The following is an 18,407-nucleotide window of genomic DNA, read 5'->3' on the forward strand; positions in this document are numbered from 1 at the left end:
CTAATGAATATACTATAAACATGAAAAATATTTTTCTATGATTGCAAATTCCATGTAAAACACGGCGTATTACAAAACTCTAGCAAAGTTTTAGAGACACAAACGAAATTACAAACAATTCGGCGAGTCTTCTCTTTTCAAAGTTATTTGAAAAGAAATACTCATCAAGAGACTTGGTACATATCCGCTCCCTATATCGGCCGTATATATCACTACACATATTACTGACCTATTTCTAAGTACTTTTGGTGCGTGGAGTCGTACTCTTCCCAATTTATGCCTCGAAATTTATTACGCTCCCTCGACGTTGGCAACAAAACCTCCTGTCTGGTGTTGTCATTTGGATTTCTATAACAAACAAACACTTATGAGATGAATACAATTTTATCAATGTGTTTATTGTACCAACTTGGGTCAGCTTAATTCGATATTATATACCCTAGTAATTGTACGGGGCACTTTAAATTTTCCATTTAAAGTTAACCGTTTCAGAATGTACTTGAAAAATGTAAAGTTTTTATATGCCATTCATTTGAATTAACATCATCTCTGTTGACTTTATTTCTCTAACTCCTTTAACGAAAGTAATGTTTTCAGTGACTAATTATTCCACGTAAACCTAAAAAATACATAAATTCTAACAGGATTCATAAAACTACACAAGCCTGAATTAGTTAAAATATGTTTTATCCCTTTCTTACAAATCCATAAGTAAAAATGACAGATAAAGACAAACGATTTTAGCTAATTCAGGTTTATAATGTGTTTGTAAATAACCGCCATAAGAGTAGTTAATATAGGCTTTAATTAATATACTTCGTTTATTTCATAAAAATAATGATTTTGTTTATTCTAAATAAAATAATTTATCAAAAAATGTATCTCTACAATATACACTCGCGTGCAAAGAAATCGGACCACCCCAGCATTTTAAACATTTTTTCAATTTGTGTAAAAACTGTAAGCTCGATCACGATCATTAAAATACCACGTAGATAATTTTCTGCCCTATCAAATGACATCAATATTCAGTGGTGGGGATGGATAATCTGCAAAATATGGGCCTGGAAAGCCATCCCCTCTGAAGTGGATTATGTATATGTATATATAATTCTATTGAATCAAACACATATTTCTCACTGGTTCTTTAATTATATAAAATACGTGCTTTTAGTACAAATCAAAATCAAAATGTGACACTATTTTTTCATGTCATTGTTTTAAAACTAGAGAACGAATAACTAAATAGCCTTAAGGTTTTAATACCGAACACCCTCCAAGTGCCTCATTAGCGTATGCACTAATTGACCACTTGTCATTAGGTATAAAACCAGTAATTATCATTGTTTATGATTGATACGTCTTCCTGAACACTACTCTCATCGCCTCAACCTGGAAAAACTGAAGAAAAATGGATACCACCCCGACTAAAGCCGGCCAAGCAGTTGCCCTATTGCAGGAAGGGTTTAGTCAACGTGCAGTGGCTCGACAACTGAACCTATCGAAGTCATCGGTTCAACGTGTCTTCCAAAGGTTTCGCAACGATCAAACGCTCTCCAGAAGACCCGAAACTGGCAGAACTCGCAGTACTACTGAGTGAGATGACCGTTTCATTGTTGTTACCTCGCTAAGAAATCGCCGACTGAATGCTGTTCAGCTTCAGCAGAAGCTCCTAGCCTCCTAAGACCCTGAGTAAATTTTTTTGTACATATTCCAAAATCTATTTTGAACTTTTATTATGTAAGTAAGGGTTCCAAATTGAAAAACAAAACAATTGCTTCCAGGTCTTCCAGGAGGCTAGAGACCAGGAATGTGTCTATCAGCCGATGAACAGTTAGAAGAAGACTGAAGGAGAAAGAATTGACAGCCCACAGAGCCGCAAATGGCCCAAAACTCACCCCAATACACCGTGGACAACGACGCATCTTCGCTCGTGGACATGAAGAATGGACCCTTCAGCAATGGAGTCCCGTACTTTTTTCCGAGTGCAGGATAACTTTGTTTGGCAATGACGGACGGGCACGAGTCTACCGAAGGCCAGGGGAGCGGTTTTCTCAATGCTGCATCGAGGAACGTGTTGCTTATGGTGGGGGGTCAATCATGGTCTGGGCTGGTATTTCTCTGGAAGCAAAGACGGACAATGTGTTCATCACAGGGCCAGGCACCAGGCCGAATTCAGGCGGTTTGACTTCACGTCGGTATGTGGAGGAAATCCTGGCTGATCATGTGGTCCCATTTGCGGGTTATATCGGCGATGAGTTCATCCTCATGCAAGATGACGCTCGGCCGCATACAGCCCGGATCACTAAGGAGTACCTGGAGGAGGTCGGAATCAGAGTCATGGAGTGGCCAGCCCGTAGTCCTGACCTAAACCCGATCGAACACATTTGTGACGAGCTGAAAAGAAGAATCTGGGCCAGAAATCCCGCCCCTGAAACCTTGTTGGAGCTAAAAACTGCGATCGAAGAAGAATGGGCGGGTATCTCTCAAGACACTGTAGAAAAATTAATAAGATCGATGAATAACCGTATGACTGCATGTCGAAAGGCTAGAGGAGGCAATACACTGTATTAAAATGCTGAAAATTTATTTCATTTTTTCTTAATTACACATTTTTAGGGCGGCAACGTTCTTAGCCCTCAAAGTCTGAAAATATTGGCAACAAACGTGTGAAAAGTACATCAATTTATAGAGGAAAAGCCAACCTTTCATTAGGTATATAATATCTCACAGTAGCACTTACCGTTTTAACACAAATTCAAGAAATGTTAGGAATGCTGGGGTGGTCCGATTTCTTTGCACCCGAGTTTATTTATTTATACCATCGACATCACTCTCGCTATTTCAAAAACAAACATTAACTGTGGCTTTCCATCATAGAAGGGTTGCTTATTCACATGGAATCTTTGAAACGAAATCAACATGATATGTATATCTTTTGGTATTTTTCATATAAAGTAAAACATCTTCATTATTCTTTTAGTGTATTCTTATAAATATCGTAATAAGATGCTACCCATTGCTGGTATACGAATCCATATTATATTACGTGATAATGTTATATTGTTGGAAGGAAACTAAACTTCGTGTAAACTAAAATCTAAAATTGACGTTAAACAGGTATAGTTTATACCTGTTTAACGTTAATTTTAGAAGCTGCGGTAGGTATAAAGCAAATTTAGTTAATTTAAAATTTACTAAGTAATCACTTACCCAGTTCTCACAAAGTTAGATACAAAAAGCATCATGGATTCGGACAGAGCAACCTCAGACTTTGTGTAATTCTGTGGGAAATGACCAAACCCATCCACGACTGGAGCCCCGAAAATATATGGCAGTTCTTCACCGTGGACGGCGCCCATTTTCTTTAAAGATAAGAAAAGTCAAGTTAAACAAGGTGATCTTACAGTAGCTAGTACAATACCCAAAAACCTACTTATTTAAGTACCTATATACGTAAAAAGCACTAAAATAAATCTAATTAGCCTTTTTAATAATAAGCTCTATTTATTTATTCCGATTAAGTAGATGTATCCCGCGGCGGATTCTCGATTTCTAAATTTGATTAAAAACTAAAATATATTATATAATGTTTCTGTTTATGAAAAAATAATATATTTTTGGAAAGTTTTATTTTCTACTCAGCATCCAAACAGTTTAGTTGACGATGCATTATGAATTCCTTCGGCGTATTTTGAATACGAGCCACCACCATAATATAAAGTTTCCGGGTCGATTTATTTCTAAAGTCGCTGACATTGATTGGTCGCAATGTTCCGCGGATTTTTTTCCGTGGGACTATCTGAAGGGACGTTGTCTCTGTTAACAGGTCTTGGAAAATATATAGTACCTACGTACCAATTATTTGCCAAACATGTTTATGGAACTTCTATTTTTATGTCAAATTTTCGACAATAATGAAGTTCCGTCAAACCAGATAACTTTGCCTTCCGTGGTATCTTTGCACAAAATACATTTTTAAGATTCGTTTATGTATCCAAATGTATAAGAGATATGTTAACTGTACTATGAGTGACATCATTATATTATAACACACAAATGAGTTTAGCTTAAGTCGGGAATGTTCAGCGAGTTATCAAATGTAGGGTCAATTATTGCGGGTAAAATCTTGGTGAATAATGGATCCGAGTACTTATAAGAAGTTTTCAGTTATAAAACATAAAGCGTAGAGTGCACTAATTTTCAAGTTTAAACTGAAAAGGCCTAAAGACACAAAAATTGTGGCGGTGGGCAATGTACGAATAACCCGGAGCACGACTCAGATTCAACAAGTTACGGTTTTGAACTGATTTTGATACGACCTTGACGATCCTCTTGGTGATTGGCTTGTATTTCAAGCAAGTGAGCGGTATTCAAGGTCGTATCAAAATAAGATCCAAGTTGTTCAGTATGTAATTTACAGACATATTAATGACAACATTGCTCACGACCAAAACGGCTTACTCGTAGGGTTGACTCTTTCGGGTGTACTACCTTCTACCCAACTGCATAAGTAATAGAAGATAATATTGTACACCAAAGTAGCTTTATAATTATATAATAGTATTATATTTGTCTCGTCATTCTTTTTTTGGATGTTTTAGACCTAAAACGATATTTGGTTTTAAAATTATTGTGTTTACTTAAAAGTGATAAATCTAACAGCTTTGAAAATGCTCTATGCGAATTTAATAAAAAGACTGTGAAGTGCGAGTATGACTCGCACAGGAAGGGTTCCGTAACATTATCTATAAAAACGATTACCCATCCAAGTACTAACCCCGCCCGACTGTGCTTAACTTCGGTGATTGGATGAGAACCTCGAGATTGGAAAGAAATATTTATTTTATTCTGTTTTTAGTATTTGTTGTTATAGCGGCAACAGAAATACATAATCTGTAGAAATTTCAGCTGGCTAACTATCACGATTCATGAGATACAGCCTGGTGACAGACGGACGGTTGGACGGACGGACGGACGGACAGCGGAGTCTCAGTAATAGGGTTCCCATTGACCCTTTGGGTACGGAACCCTAAAAAAGTAGGTAACATGTCCACCTATTTTTTACATAAAATGTTTGAAGGGAACAGTAGGATGACCCTTTGTCTTCAAGTGATCATTGTTTCTACGACTTATAAGACATACGAAATGGACTTGGGCAATGTGAGGGAAAACAAATATTTAACTTAACCCGCCATCAAAATTGCCAAATAAGTGGGTTAAATGGTGATTTGAATATTGTTTCTATAATAAATGTATTATTTGCGTACGAGTATGTTCGCAATGAATGTAGTATGCAAGATTTTTTTTTAATATTTAAGGAGACTGTTTTTTTTTTGGAAAATCGTGTTCTTTCGAAAAAAATATCGGACAAGTGCGAGTCGGAGTCGCCCACCGATGGTCTCGTACATATATATTAATGAATGTAGTATGCAAGAAAAAAAACCTTAATGCGACTGTTTTTTTTGGAAAATCGTGCTCTTTCGAAAAAAATATCGGACAAGTGCGAGTCGGAGTCGCCCACCGATGGCCCCGTACATATATATTATATTGTTTTCATATTTTTCCTGTACTTGTAGTGTAAGACGATATTATTTTCCAAATTTCATAGTTCTAGGTCAACGGAAAGTACCCTATAAATTTTGATTCTCTTGAGATTGTTGAAAAATGTACGTTTTTGCGGCCGTATTTTTTACGTTAATTTAGAAGTTTGAGATTTTTACAGTTTCAAAGCACTGTAGATTAATTTCAACTCGATACCTCCACGCGTTCTCGAGATAAAGGGTCTTAATAGACAGAGAGGCGGACGGACGTACGGATGGACGGACGGACGGACAACAAAGTGATCCTATAAGTGTTTTTTTCTTTTTGAAGTACGGAACCCTAAACGGACAGTTGTTGCTATTTTGATGGTTATAGGCGGTTTTCAGTTTTCACACATTAGGTTTTTTTCAATTTCAGTAATCACACATTACTGCCTACAAACTTTTAATTGTATATTAGTCTGTTTATTATTATAGTCTGTATATTATTGTGAGTTAACACAATTAAAAATATATTATCTATTGTGTTAACATTCACTCTAATTGAGCACCCTCATTGACTGCAGCGAAACTAGCAAGAGAGTTATTAATTTTAAGTCAGCAATACAAAAGCAAGTTTTAACAAATTCAATACCTGTAAGATATAAATAATTTAACTGCATGTACGAAAACTTCTTATATGGCTGGTTTTTTTTTAATTGACCATGATTTGTTGTGACCCAAAATGCTCATTTTGATAATTAATGTAGCCAAGACACTAAATTTTCATATGCACAAAAACTTACTCTACACGTACCGGTGGATAAAAACCGTCTTTAGTCTGATAGTCGAACACGTAAAAAAATGTTTTAGTTGGTCGACGCGGCCCGTCCTCGTCACTTGGTGCTGGTTTAGGTCCTCCGCTGAGCAAATCTCCGCTTTGGACTAATGGTGCTACATATTGAGCATCTGAGAACGCTGCCACAGTCGCATCTCTTGTATTGATCAAGTTCTAAAACGAAAAACCGTTGTTATTCTTACTATTCATATTGTTCTATTCTAGGCTATTCATACACCTGTGGTCAGCCTTGCTTGTCTAAATATGTATATATTATAACTCTATACATCGGTCAAATCTTACAAAAAAATCCCTAAAAAAACAATGCGTGATGTAAAGCGGTATTTTTTGTATGTTAATTGAAGTCTTTGGAGGAATGTGAAACTAAAACATGGCAAGCAAAAAAAAAAAGTTTGGGCTCCTTGCGTAACTTGCGACAAACCGCAAAAATTTCGGACTTTTTTCAGTTCTTTTATAAAATTATGGGCTTTTGTTAAGACTTGCTGTGTAATTTTGAATGTACATTAAATTTGAAACAATTTAAGTCCACTTATAGCGCCGTATGTCAAACAGTTCTTGAGATATTACATTTTTAATGACATTTTTCGTTTTGCCTATATTTTAAGACAAATATCGGCACAACTGCTCATGATATTAGATTTAATAATAATAATAATAATAAGCCCCCAGGGCAGCTTGTGGCGAGCTGAGTGACGTCCCTTGGGTCCCATAGCCCCGACAGTCGGTCAGACCCCTCTCTCCGGCTTGCCTTGATTGGCCGGCTGGAGTGAACACTGAGCAGGGGCCGCAGGACTCTCACCCCTGGCTTGCCTTTACCGGCCGTCCAGAGTGGGATGTCAGAGCTATATGATCGCAGGGTGGAAGTGAAATTTGCATAAGACGCGAGTTGGCACAGTGGCTGCTTACAGCCACTGGCTAGAAAGCAGCGTACACCTCTCCACACCCTGAGCCGCTCACGCAATGTTGTCCCCTTGTCGCTCCGTGCGAGCGGCCGTTTTCGGGGACCCATATTGTGAGTTGGCAAGTCACCACCTGCCCATTTTGTCGTGTTTTTTAAAACATATGATCAGGGCAGGTGCCATAGTATTCTCCATAGTCCCGGTTACCAGTCCACTTGCAACTCAACCCAATAGCCCGGTTTATTTTGGTATACCCTTTTTTTACAATAGTCCTACACTAACCGGGGCTTGTCCTTGGGTGCACTACTATAGTGTGAACAGGGATAATCGTCAGTTGGTGTCACGTTACATTTAGAGTAAATTGTCTTATTACAAAGGTCCTCTACGTGGTGGCTTCGGCCCCAAGCACGCATTCCAAATGTCCGGGACCCCATGGTCCCGAGAATTTGTAAAAGACAGACATAATAATAATAATATATATTCTTCACGACGGCATTTTCAGGGGCCCATCTAGTGGGCGGCGAGTCACCGCCTGCCTCGATAACTAGTGAAAACATTGTTATGGCAGGTGTCCGGACGTCTTTGCAATAACCCAGTCTCATTGTCCTCCCAAACTTCAATCCATAGACCGTTATACTGTTCACTTTACTACAATAGTCCCAATGCCTGTTGAGACCGGTTCATAGGTGTCTATTGTTGCGCCCGTGAACGGGTTCCAGCAGACGTTCTACATGACATTAAAGCTCTCCAAGAGGCCTCTACGTGTTGGATCTATATCCCCACGCAAGCCTATCAAAAGACCGGGATTTATAGGCCCGTGAAATCCAAGGAGATACAATAATAATAATAATAAGGGCAGGGCAGCTTGTGGCGAGTTGTAGGGGGAGTAACAATCCCACGGACCTGAGTGTTCCAGAGAGTCGGTCAGGGTCTCCGTCTAGCAAGCAGTGAACGCAAATAAAACATTGAATCCGCATTTGAGAACATTACCGTACAAATGATCAGGACAATTAGCACACAAACACAAATTACACCGACAATTAAATAAGACGATACGTTTAAAGAGCTTGTAATCAAAACTGATAAACAAACTAATAGTTATAATAATTTCCATTACACTAATGTACACGATTAAGTAAAGATATTTCATTTTATATGCATTTGCATATAATGTCAATAACTACCAATCAGCGACTAAAATCCGCTAATAAGCTTCTTGCTGTACGTACTGGCAGCTGAGAGTTCGCGGTTCATATTTTGATTAGAATATGACGTGGACAGGGATAGGTTATTCCATAATAGTTTGAAGTACCAGTCAAATATTCTTGTTGTCATGAAATGAAAGACTAACTGAACATAAGTAAATATTCATTGTTGTGTTGACATATTCCGCTATAATAAGTATTTTTATGGCTAGATAAATTTTATTATTAATCTGTATGGCAGAGCGTAGTCACTTCAGGTACTTCAGGTACAGCCAGCAAAATTTACATGGTTACACGAATCGGGTCAAAAATATTTGAAAATACTGATTGACAATAAAGGCTCATCCCCACTTTCAGTTCCAACGAAAGTTTTTTTTTTGGAAATAGTGACCTCTGCGTGCGTTGTCTAAATTCAAGAGGAGGAAAAATTTCTGGGCAACTGCATCAAGTTTTAATAAAAAGTCTTAGCCATACGGGGATATACCGTGTTTTTATTGAATCCCGTTAACTTCTAGGTATCGGTAAGTATGCTTAAGGAAACTAAATGGCATAGTTAATTTTCAAAAAAAACTTTTTATTTCATAATTCACTTATTTTTAATTTTGTAAAAACTAATTAGATTTTGCATATAGCGTTGTTGTAACACGGGCATTACGTTGAACTTAATCAAACAATTCAAAACTGTGACATATCAATGTCATTTCGATCATCAATTGTCCGAGATTACTTACCTTTTGTAGAAAATGTATGAACTCAAACTAAACACTAATCAATATGTAAAGAGGCCCTAAGCCAAGTGTACACGCTCGTAAGGGCCTTATAAGAAAAAAATTAAATATATTTAGTATCTCCGAAATATCGAGTCTTTGAGAAATCTACTTAATTTAAGCTCAGGGAACCCTTGAAATTAACGGAAATAAAAAAAAAACACGGTGTATATGACAGTAGAGGGTGGATTCTAATGATCCACATTTTCAGATAATATGTGTATTTGTTAAATAAATTCATTGAAAGAGTGACAGAAAAAATATCTCCAGAGAAGTTGCATGCGTGTTGCCGACCCTAAACGCCCCCCCCCCCCCTGCCCTTTGAGCTCTGGCAACCTTACTCACCGGTAGGAACACAACACTATGAGTAGGGTCTAGTGTTATTTGGCTGCTGTTTTCTGTAAGGTGGAGGTACTTCTCCAGTTGGGCTTTGCTCTAGATCTGGAATGAAAACCACTGGTTGTGCCCTACCACACAAAGCGAGATGACATTCACAATGCCCATACTTCTCTTTTGGACGTAGTTTAAGGACGTACCCGGGTCCGGGTCGGGTTTTTTTGACAAGTTGAAATTTTGATCTTTGAAATCAATAAAACGTATTCTAGATCTCTTGCCAGGCATCTAATTATTTTCACGTATCTCTAATTGGACTGATTTTTTCCATAGTTCACTGCGAATAACATCTTGTGAGAATCGGATTATACCTAAAGTATAACAAATAACTAGGTAGTTTGTTATAGCTCCATCCCGTGAAAGATAAAAGGAAAATACAAATCTGTTATAAGGAATTTATTATAATATTGAAAATATCTAAATCAAACATAAGTCAATAATAGTACATTACGATACAAGTGCGAAAAATAGGAAATTCGAAACAAGTGGCGATGAATTAAAACACGACCGAAGGGAGTGTTTTAAATCGTTACGAGTTGCGAATGGCATTGGAAATCTGACCACGTCTCTGAATTTCATACCCAGCTCAAGTAGCTCCCTATTCGCCATCGCCATAACTCTCATACTCTTGTACTACTTTATAATATTTTTTTCAACCCCACTACCCCTCTATATCTTAAAGGGCGTTTCAACAATCTTTCTTATGTCCGGTGTGCGGAGAACATCTTGATTGATCACATTCTTTAACTTATTCCCATTTTCAAAAATCTTTTGAATACATATTACCTTTCGCTGCCTTAACTTGCCTTTATTTAAGACTGTTTAATTTATGTATGTATGTTTATATATATTTATTATAGTACTATATAGGTATATACTATATTAAAGTATATAATTGTTTTCATCTCTATTTTTTTTAATACGTATATAATATATCGGCACGACCCGTTCAATGTTATAAGTTCTTTGCTTCCTGCTACCCAAAAGTTGTCTGGAAGAGATCGCTTCTTAGCGATAAGATAGCCTGTTGTTACCTAGCTTTTAACTGTGTCATATTCTGTTTCTTGTTGGTCCACAATAAAAAATATTTACTAACATTTGTTTCCTTCATCAGTCAGTTCGTCAGTTTCATTTTTTTACGATAACAAGAGAACTATAGGACTTACTGACCCTTTCTTGCACTTAAATGAGGAAATTAAAGCTACAACTTTATTTATTGCAATATATCTCATAGCTTGAGCGGTTGTTCCGATGTTAGTCTTAAAATATAGGCAAAACCAAAAAATTCATTACAAAGAAGGAAAAAAAACCTTTTTAAGGCATCATATCTCATGAACTATCTGACATGCGGCGCTGTAAGTGGGCTTAAATTGTTTGAAATTTAATGTACTTTCAATATAACACAGCAAGTTTTGTCAAAAACTCATAGTTTTATAATAAAGCTGCAAAAACTGAAAAAAAGTACAAAGTTTTTGTAGTTTTACATCACGCATTGTTTTTTTATTGTATGATTTGACCGATGTACTATGTAAATACATTGATTTCATGATTATTTTATGTTAATAGTGTGTTCTTTGTATTACTATCCTTAAAAAGGGTAATCATTCAAATATCATTTTTGGTACAGTCAGCGTCAAATACTTTGTAGCAGTCAAAGTGGTCAAATAGTTCGGTACACCATACTAAATATATGGTGTACCGAACTATTTGGCTACTTTGGTTGCTACAAAGTATTTGACGCTGACTGTACATCAAACAAAATATCAACAGTAGTTGATAGAGGTGAGTCATAGGAATAGTTTCAGGAATAAATTATTTTCGTGGCATCTATCTTAACAATTTGTGCGCCTCGACTTAAAGAGGAAAGGGGACGGCCGTTTCTCCATACAATCGTAGCGTTTCTTGCTCATAAAAATCATTAATGATTCCAATAGCTCAATTTATGGGTTAATGAATTTAGAAAACTCGTTAAAAAGCTGACCACTGGTGGATAAGAATTTGTTATAACAATTTGTAAATGATTAGGTAACTAATAATATAATATATTTCATGCATTACTGCTTAAAGAGATTGTTGTCAACATTGAAGGATCATGATATTGACCTCAATAAATTTATTGTACGGTGTGTTTTTTTAATGAGACAACGAAAGCACCTAACTGATCCCGTGCTACTACGTGAAAAGGTCTTATGAGACTTCCCTAAGTTTTTAGTTAGGGAAGATTGTCATTACACATTCTGGAAGAAACAAAATCAGCGACAAAATCGTCAAATTTAGCTGCTCTCAGTGCCCCCTTTAAAATCGATGCTGCATATATATTATGTATTATATCGAGCTAACAAAGGAATATATGCCTTGTAGTAAAAGTGATCCGTGGACGTGGACGGTCAAAGTAAAAAATATATAAATTTTATTTTCGCTCCATATTAATAGAGTTACTTGTGTTAATAGAGTTACACCATGGGCTGGTAAAAAAGGACAGATTTTAACCATGCATTCCTGACGTCAGAAGTAACAAAAATGTTATACGAATTTTGGTAAAACTCGGCTAAAAAAATAGTTTTTTGCCAAAGACATTATTTTTACGTTTTCTGACACGTTATTTCTTACGTTTTTACGACATGTTATTTCTTATTTCAACTTGGTAAAACAAAAAAATACAAGTAATAAGGTTTAGTTTTCTTCTACAGATAAAAATTGCGAGTTTTCTTTAAAACCTTAATGTCTGTCAGTAATTGAAAGTGTTTTTTAGATTAAAGTTGTCAGTAGTTTTATTTAAATATACCTTTAAACCAAGTCACATACTTAGTAGCGGCGTCGTCGCAGCCAAAAAGGCGTTTTTTACAAAGTCATCACAGAAACAATTTTTGCTTAGAATTGTCATTATCTCTTTCATAAAACTCCATGCGACATTTTAGTCTCTGAATGTGGTCAAGAATACACCTTTAAAATCTGTCGGGTTTTACCAGCCCATGTTTATAATTTAAAGAAAACGGCAAATTATTTCAATGTATATATGTTACGGGCAACTTGATAAGTCCGGTTACTATGAATAATGACTGGTCTGTATACATAATGCCTGCATCATGTGGGCAATGTAATTAAAACGATATGATTGTACACTTTGACCGGACGGTATAAATAATGACCATCCTGCCTTGGGTAATGTAATAAAACAGAATATTCAGCACAGTAGTTCAAAGTTTAGGTTAAGTTGGGTTAGGAATTTATCACATTGCCAGGCTAAAAGTAGGGAAATATTTCATACTACCCGGTCCAAGAGATGAATCCAAGCTGTCTGAAACCTTGATTTATTAAATGGACCACGGGTCGTCGGGCATTAATAATATTAGTCCGGCCAAAATAATAAATTTATCACATTGCCCGACGCTATTGGGCTTTGCTCATAATGACCAATCATTATTTATACTGCCCGGTTAATCAAGTTGCCCGTAACGTTTTTTTAATTGCTCGCATTGTAATATTGTAAAACGTTGTGTATGTGGTAATAAACGTGTTATAAGGAAATTCTTAAGTTGTATTCTTTGTTGCTTAGCAAAGCCATTAATAATTGATAGACTTCCAAAATTTATCACAAACAAAATTGTATAATTATATAAACAAATCTGTACCGTTTTTTCCCAGTCTGTGTATTCGTTGATTATGGTATAAAATATTTCATTTAAATGGTACATGTACGAATTTCGCACATAGGTCCTGAAAAAAAAGTGAAACATTATTTTATTGTTATAGGTACCTAGTAGCAATATCTTATAATGTTAATATATTTTTTAATTGATGTCTTGCCTTAACATGCGATCTCTTTTGTCTGGATCGATGCCGTTTTGAATGTCATGAGCTGAAAACTTCCACAAAGCTTCACTAGTTACAACTCCAAACATCAAATCGTACTTATTTTGAAAACGTCTTCTTCCACTATCACTTCTCTTAGAGTGTATGTTGTGATTCTGATTCATATTATTCAACGGTCCGAAACTTGGAAAATCTCCTGTCGGAAACGTGGTTAAAAAATCTTTTGCAAAATCTGTCTTAATAACAACTCCGTCGACGGACGGGCCAAACGCTGTCATAAAATTTGGAGGAGATATGTCTATTGATAGCAACTGTTCCGTGGTGGCGTCTCTTAGACAGTCAACTATAATTTCATGATCCTTTGCCATATTGTCTGGGATAGCACAGTTCATATGCCTTGCTAATTTTAATGTATAAAAAACTGGATCGTCCACAATAGCCCATGAACTTAGCGCCGAACCGGAGAGAAGTAGTGCTCTGTGGAATAAACCTGAAAAATATGTATCCATTAATTTATCTTGTAGGTATACCTAGTAGTTTATGTGACTGCTACATAGTATTAGTGTATAATGTCTAATTAAGTACAGTTACATACACTGTTTCACCTACACACATACATAAAGTTATGGTTATATTCTATGATATGTTCAGGGACCAAATGTTACGAACGGCAATGCGGCGTTTGTTTGTCGCGGATATCAGGTAGCGTCTCCAAAATATTGCTCGCTGATTATACACTGATTGATCGAGCGATTATTGATTATTCATTTTACAGAAAAGAGTGCGATAGTCAGTTATTAAACAACAAGACAGACTGAATTTTACAATAAGAAAAACTGAACATGAAATTGCGATAAATTAAAACTTAATTCACAGTTTCAGAGACAAACAAGAGCCGGACTTAACGAAGTCAGTTGCGAAATTTGTCAAAATTGTGTGCAAATGGCATTACATTTCGAATAAAACCACATCTCAACACAAATAATTTTCCTTTGTTTATTAGAGATAATCGAAATTTGAATGTTAATTCTAAAATCCATACCGATGTTGCGCAAATATAACATTTTCAAAGATAAACTATACAGAACAGTTTATTTTTATGTTGACCGTATTTTGCGGTTTTTGAACGCATCATAGAGGGTTTTATTTATTTATTAAAAACTTTATTGCACACACAAAGAAAAATGTACAAATGGCGGACTTAATGCCAAAAGGCATTCTTTACCAGTCAACCATTGGGGCAAACAGAGACATATATTTTGGTGCAGAAGATATTCATAAGGGTTAATAATACGTGTATAGATAAAAGATCTTAAACATGCTCGTTTACTGGAATTATAAAAAGAGGGTATATTTACCTGGCACGACTGTGGGTGATATCATGAGAAAATTAATACAGGCGGCCCCTGAGCCGTGTCCCATTAGTGTAATGTTTGTTGGATCACCTCCGAATAACACAATGTTTTGTTGAACCCAGTGCAATGCAGCTATTTGATCCATCAAACCATAATTCGCTACCCGGGCTTTTAAATGTGGCGCCGGATTTGCATTAAGGAACCCTGTTAAATAATTATTTACTTACAACATCTGATTTTGTTACACCAAAGACTAATTAAGAAGTACTAAGTATAAACAAAATCATGCCCCAAATTTGACAGCTAAAGTAGGTGTCGCTATATGGCCTTGTACATTATGAAGTAGTTCAGGTTGACAAAAATTGACGTCTGACAGTTTCGTAACCATAAAACAATTTGTCGGGAGTAGCTTATCGACCGCCATCTTAGTGTCAATCGATTTTTTTCTGCTCATTAATGTTGTCTAAAGTGTAATACTGATACCTTTTTAATCTTATTATGCAAACGGATGTGGGGATAATGAAGAATAATCTCGATACGAGTTTAACCACCATAAAGTAACGACAGGTTATCCACGTGGCCCATTGTAAAGTCCAGCTATCGCTTTGCAAGAGCTAATAAATAACCTTAAACCGTCATGTAGAAAAAAAAACTGAACTGAACTGAAAAACAGTTGACAAAGGGTGTGTGTGTGGGTCTGTAAAAAATAGGAAAGAATGGGTATCGTCATGGGACTTCATTAAATTCAAATGAAGTCCCATGAGGCTCTATTCCAAACCTCGCTGATGTCGAGCGCATTGTATGATACTTGGGCATCGTTACCGCCTACGAATTAATGGCGTTATTCATAAACGCGCTACAAGCCTCAATTAACTATTCCTCGTTTATCATAATCTGTCATTTTGAATTAAGTTACAAGAAAGGGTAACGGCCGGATTCGAAGAATGAAATACGATAACGATAAGTTCTGGTTTAGATAAGTTCTCAATTCGATTCGAGGATTACTTTGACGTTACAAATATCGTAGATAGATTTTATTGGGATCACAGCGGAATCGAAATAAACGTCAATTTTGACATGTCGTTTAGTTATCGATCTTTTAATAATTTTTCCAAGATCTTAAACGTGTCTGAATCATTCTACGAATTAGGCCATAAGAAAAATAACTAAATAAGACTTGTAAAGTTTAACGAATAAGGATTGAATGAAAATTTATAGGTGTGTCTAACGTTCCGGAAGGCCTTTTAACATCAACCCGTAGTATTTTTTTTTAAAAGGCCCCAATATTTACTTTATTTATTGTTGGTTTGATAATAATGAAAATTGATATCCGAGGACCTGAAGGGCCCAATAAAACCAAATGCATTAAATATTAAATACCAGCAAGATAAAAATAAAAGGTAATAAGCTGGAATTTGAAGATAGGACTGTTTTCCTGGGCGTCACTTTAGGCTCAAAATTGCAATGGCATGCACATATAGCCACTTCAACCTGCAAGCTTAGTTTAGCAGCCTATGCAGTGAGGAGAATCAGACAGCTACCAAACGTAGAGACGGCCAGGCTGGTATACTTCAGTTACTTCCATAGTGTTATGTATGTCGTATAGAATTCTGTTATGGTTCACCATAACAAAGCAAAGCGGCAGACATTCGGACAATATTTGTGCTGCAAAAACGAGCTGTGCGTTCCATCTATGGCTTAGGCGCTCAAGTATCCCTAAGAGAGAAATTCAAAGAGGCTAACATTCTTACCGTTGCATCTCTATACATACTTGAGAATATTATGTATGATCAGAAAAACATCCACGAATTTAAGCTTAACAGTGATATCCATAACTATAACACTAGAAAAAAATAAAGTTCCTGTACCCGCCCACCGCCTCCGTAAGGTTAGTACGTCTTTCGTTGGGAACTGTACACATTTTTATAACAAAGTTCCCATTGATATAGTGAATTTACCATTTAACAAATTTAAGTCATATGTTAAGAGCAGTTTGTTAAGTAAGGCGTACTATACTGTAATAGTACATTATGATACAAGTGTGCTAAGTTGGTTATTACACACGAGGCGATATTGTGCGCGCGAGCTGTAAGCTCGCGCGCGATAAGAAAGCCGATGTGGGTAATGACAAATGCACACGCGTTTCATACGACGTTTTTCAACACACTTGCAAGGAAAAAACAAAACTTATAAATAAGTTTTTTTTTGTCAAAACTGTAAAAGTACAATTTTCAAAATGGTGGCTTACAGTATTAACATCGGACAATTGCACCAAAGCATGCTGGGCTTGTAGGCACTGATTCGTCAGTTCATTGAAGTAAGCTAGCAACAGGTTTTCCAAGAAAGCCCGGGCGTTTTTGTTGATATTCCAATGAATAAAAGTTTCATATGCCGCCAATTATTTTTCACCCGATTTTGATGGTAAAAGGTGATTGTTCTCGGTTCTCAATTTTATGTGTTCTTCATTTTCAATCCTTGAAAATGACATTTTCGTCAATATATAAACTAAAAACATGCAAAGCTATTCCAATTTTATGACAAATACGGAAAAATGGCTAGCGCGTTATTATTTTTTTACGCTGGAAACGTGCGTATGCGCGCGCAAGGCAAAGGCGCTAACAAAATCGACACACAGCCAATAAAAAAAATGTAAAAAAGCTAATATTTTCGTATTTCTATTCGACGGATGCAGATTAAATCGATAAAATGTTATGTTTATTCATTAATGTAATTTACGAGTTAATTTAATCTATAAATTATTGTTGGTGTGTATATCTTTGAACTAACATACGAAATCTAATAGTTGGTTGAAAAAATTGTATTACTCGACCAAATTAAGAAGGCTCCGATTCCATGCATATTATTAGCAATTAGGTACCTTCTTAACTCAGTCGGATAATATAATGAAAAAGCACGAGTGTTATAATATACTGAAAAAGCACGCGTGTTTAATATCTAGGATTATGAGCAAAAAATCGGTGGAATAAAAACGCCGTTTTGAGCAAGTGTGTTGAAAATGATTTTATAGATGATAAAGATGCCTTTAAGCAAGTAATAACCATACTAATGTCCAGTAGAACTGACACAAGAGACCATTATGTTCTCGCTTGATTATATTGTTTTAGTTGCTAAGTAGTAACAGTTGTCTTAAGTAAGTAACAGTTGCTAAGTAACAACATTATGAATAAAGATAGGTCTTGACATACGAGGTATATGCAACCTTCTTAATGTTGTATTCATGCCTTTAAATTGTACCAATTTTATAGTGACATCTGGTGATGTAGTTTGCACAATCGGTAGTTAACTTCACGCAAAAGTAGGTTATCGGATCCCATTGATAGAAATCGCCGCTATCTTTACTAATGTTAACTACATTTCTAAGTTCGGCAAAGTCGATGAGGTTGTCAAAGACCTAGAATCTTCTTATCACAGAATTTTCACAAATATGTTTGACATTAAAATTTTCAAAATGTGAGCTGTATTTTTAGACAATACTCAAAAAGGCAGTAATTTTCAGATTCCAAAAGTTCGCTACAGACATCAATATTTCAACATATTTGGAAACCGTCAATGGACCCAAACCACCTTGCTCAT

At 36.1% G+C, this 18,407-nt stretch overlaps 1 protein-coding gene across 2 annotated transcripts in view; it reads right to left on the reverse strand.

Annotated features, from left to right (window-relative positions):
* The window catches only part of LOC133518824 (neuroligin-4, Y-linked-like), a 75,346-nt gene that overhangs the window by 4,095 nt on the left and 52,844 nt on the right, over positions 1 to 18,407 (reverse strand). For both annotated transcript variants that reach the window (XM_061852559.1, XM_061852567.1), the window contains exons 5-10: positions 14,817 to 15,017; positions 13,453 to 13,948; positions 13,278 to 13,362; positions 6,340 to 6,534; positions 3,214 to 3,365; positions 230 to 348 (exon numbers count right to left, since the gene is read on the reverse strand). In XM_061852559.1, the coding sequence (XP_061708543.1) occupies positions 230 to 348; positions 3,214 to 3,365; positions 6,340 to 6,534; positions 13,278 to 13,362; positions 13,453 to 13,948; positions 14,817 to 15,017 (1,248 nt within the window). The remainder of the gene's footprint in view (positions 1 to 229; positions 349 to 3,213; positions 3,366 to 6,339; positions 6,535 to 13,277; positions 13,363 to 13,452; positions 13,949 to 14,816; positions 15,018 to 18,407) is intronic.

Source organism: Cydia pomonella, chromosome 1, assembly GCF_033807575.1.
Source record: "Cydia pomonella isolate Wapato2018A chromosome 1, ilCydPomo1, whole genome shotgun sequence".
NCBI lineage: Eukaryota > Metazoa > Arthropoda > Insecta > Lepidoptera > Tortricidae > Cydia > Cydia pomonella.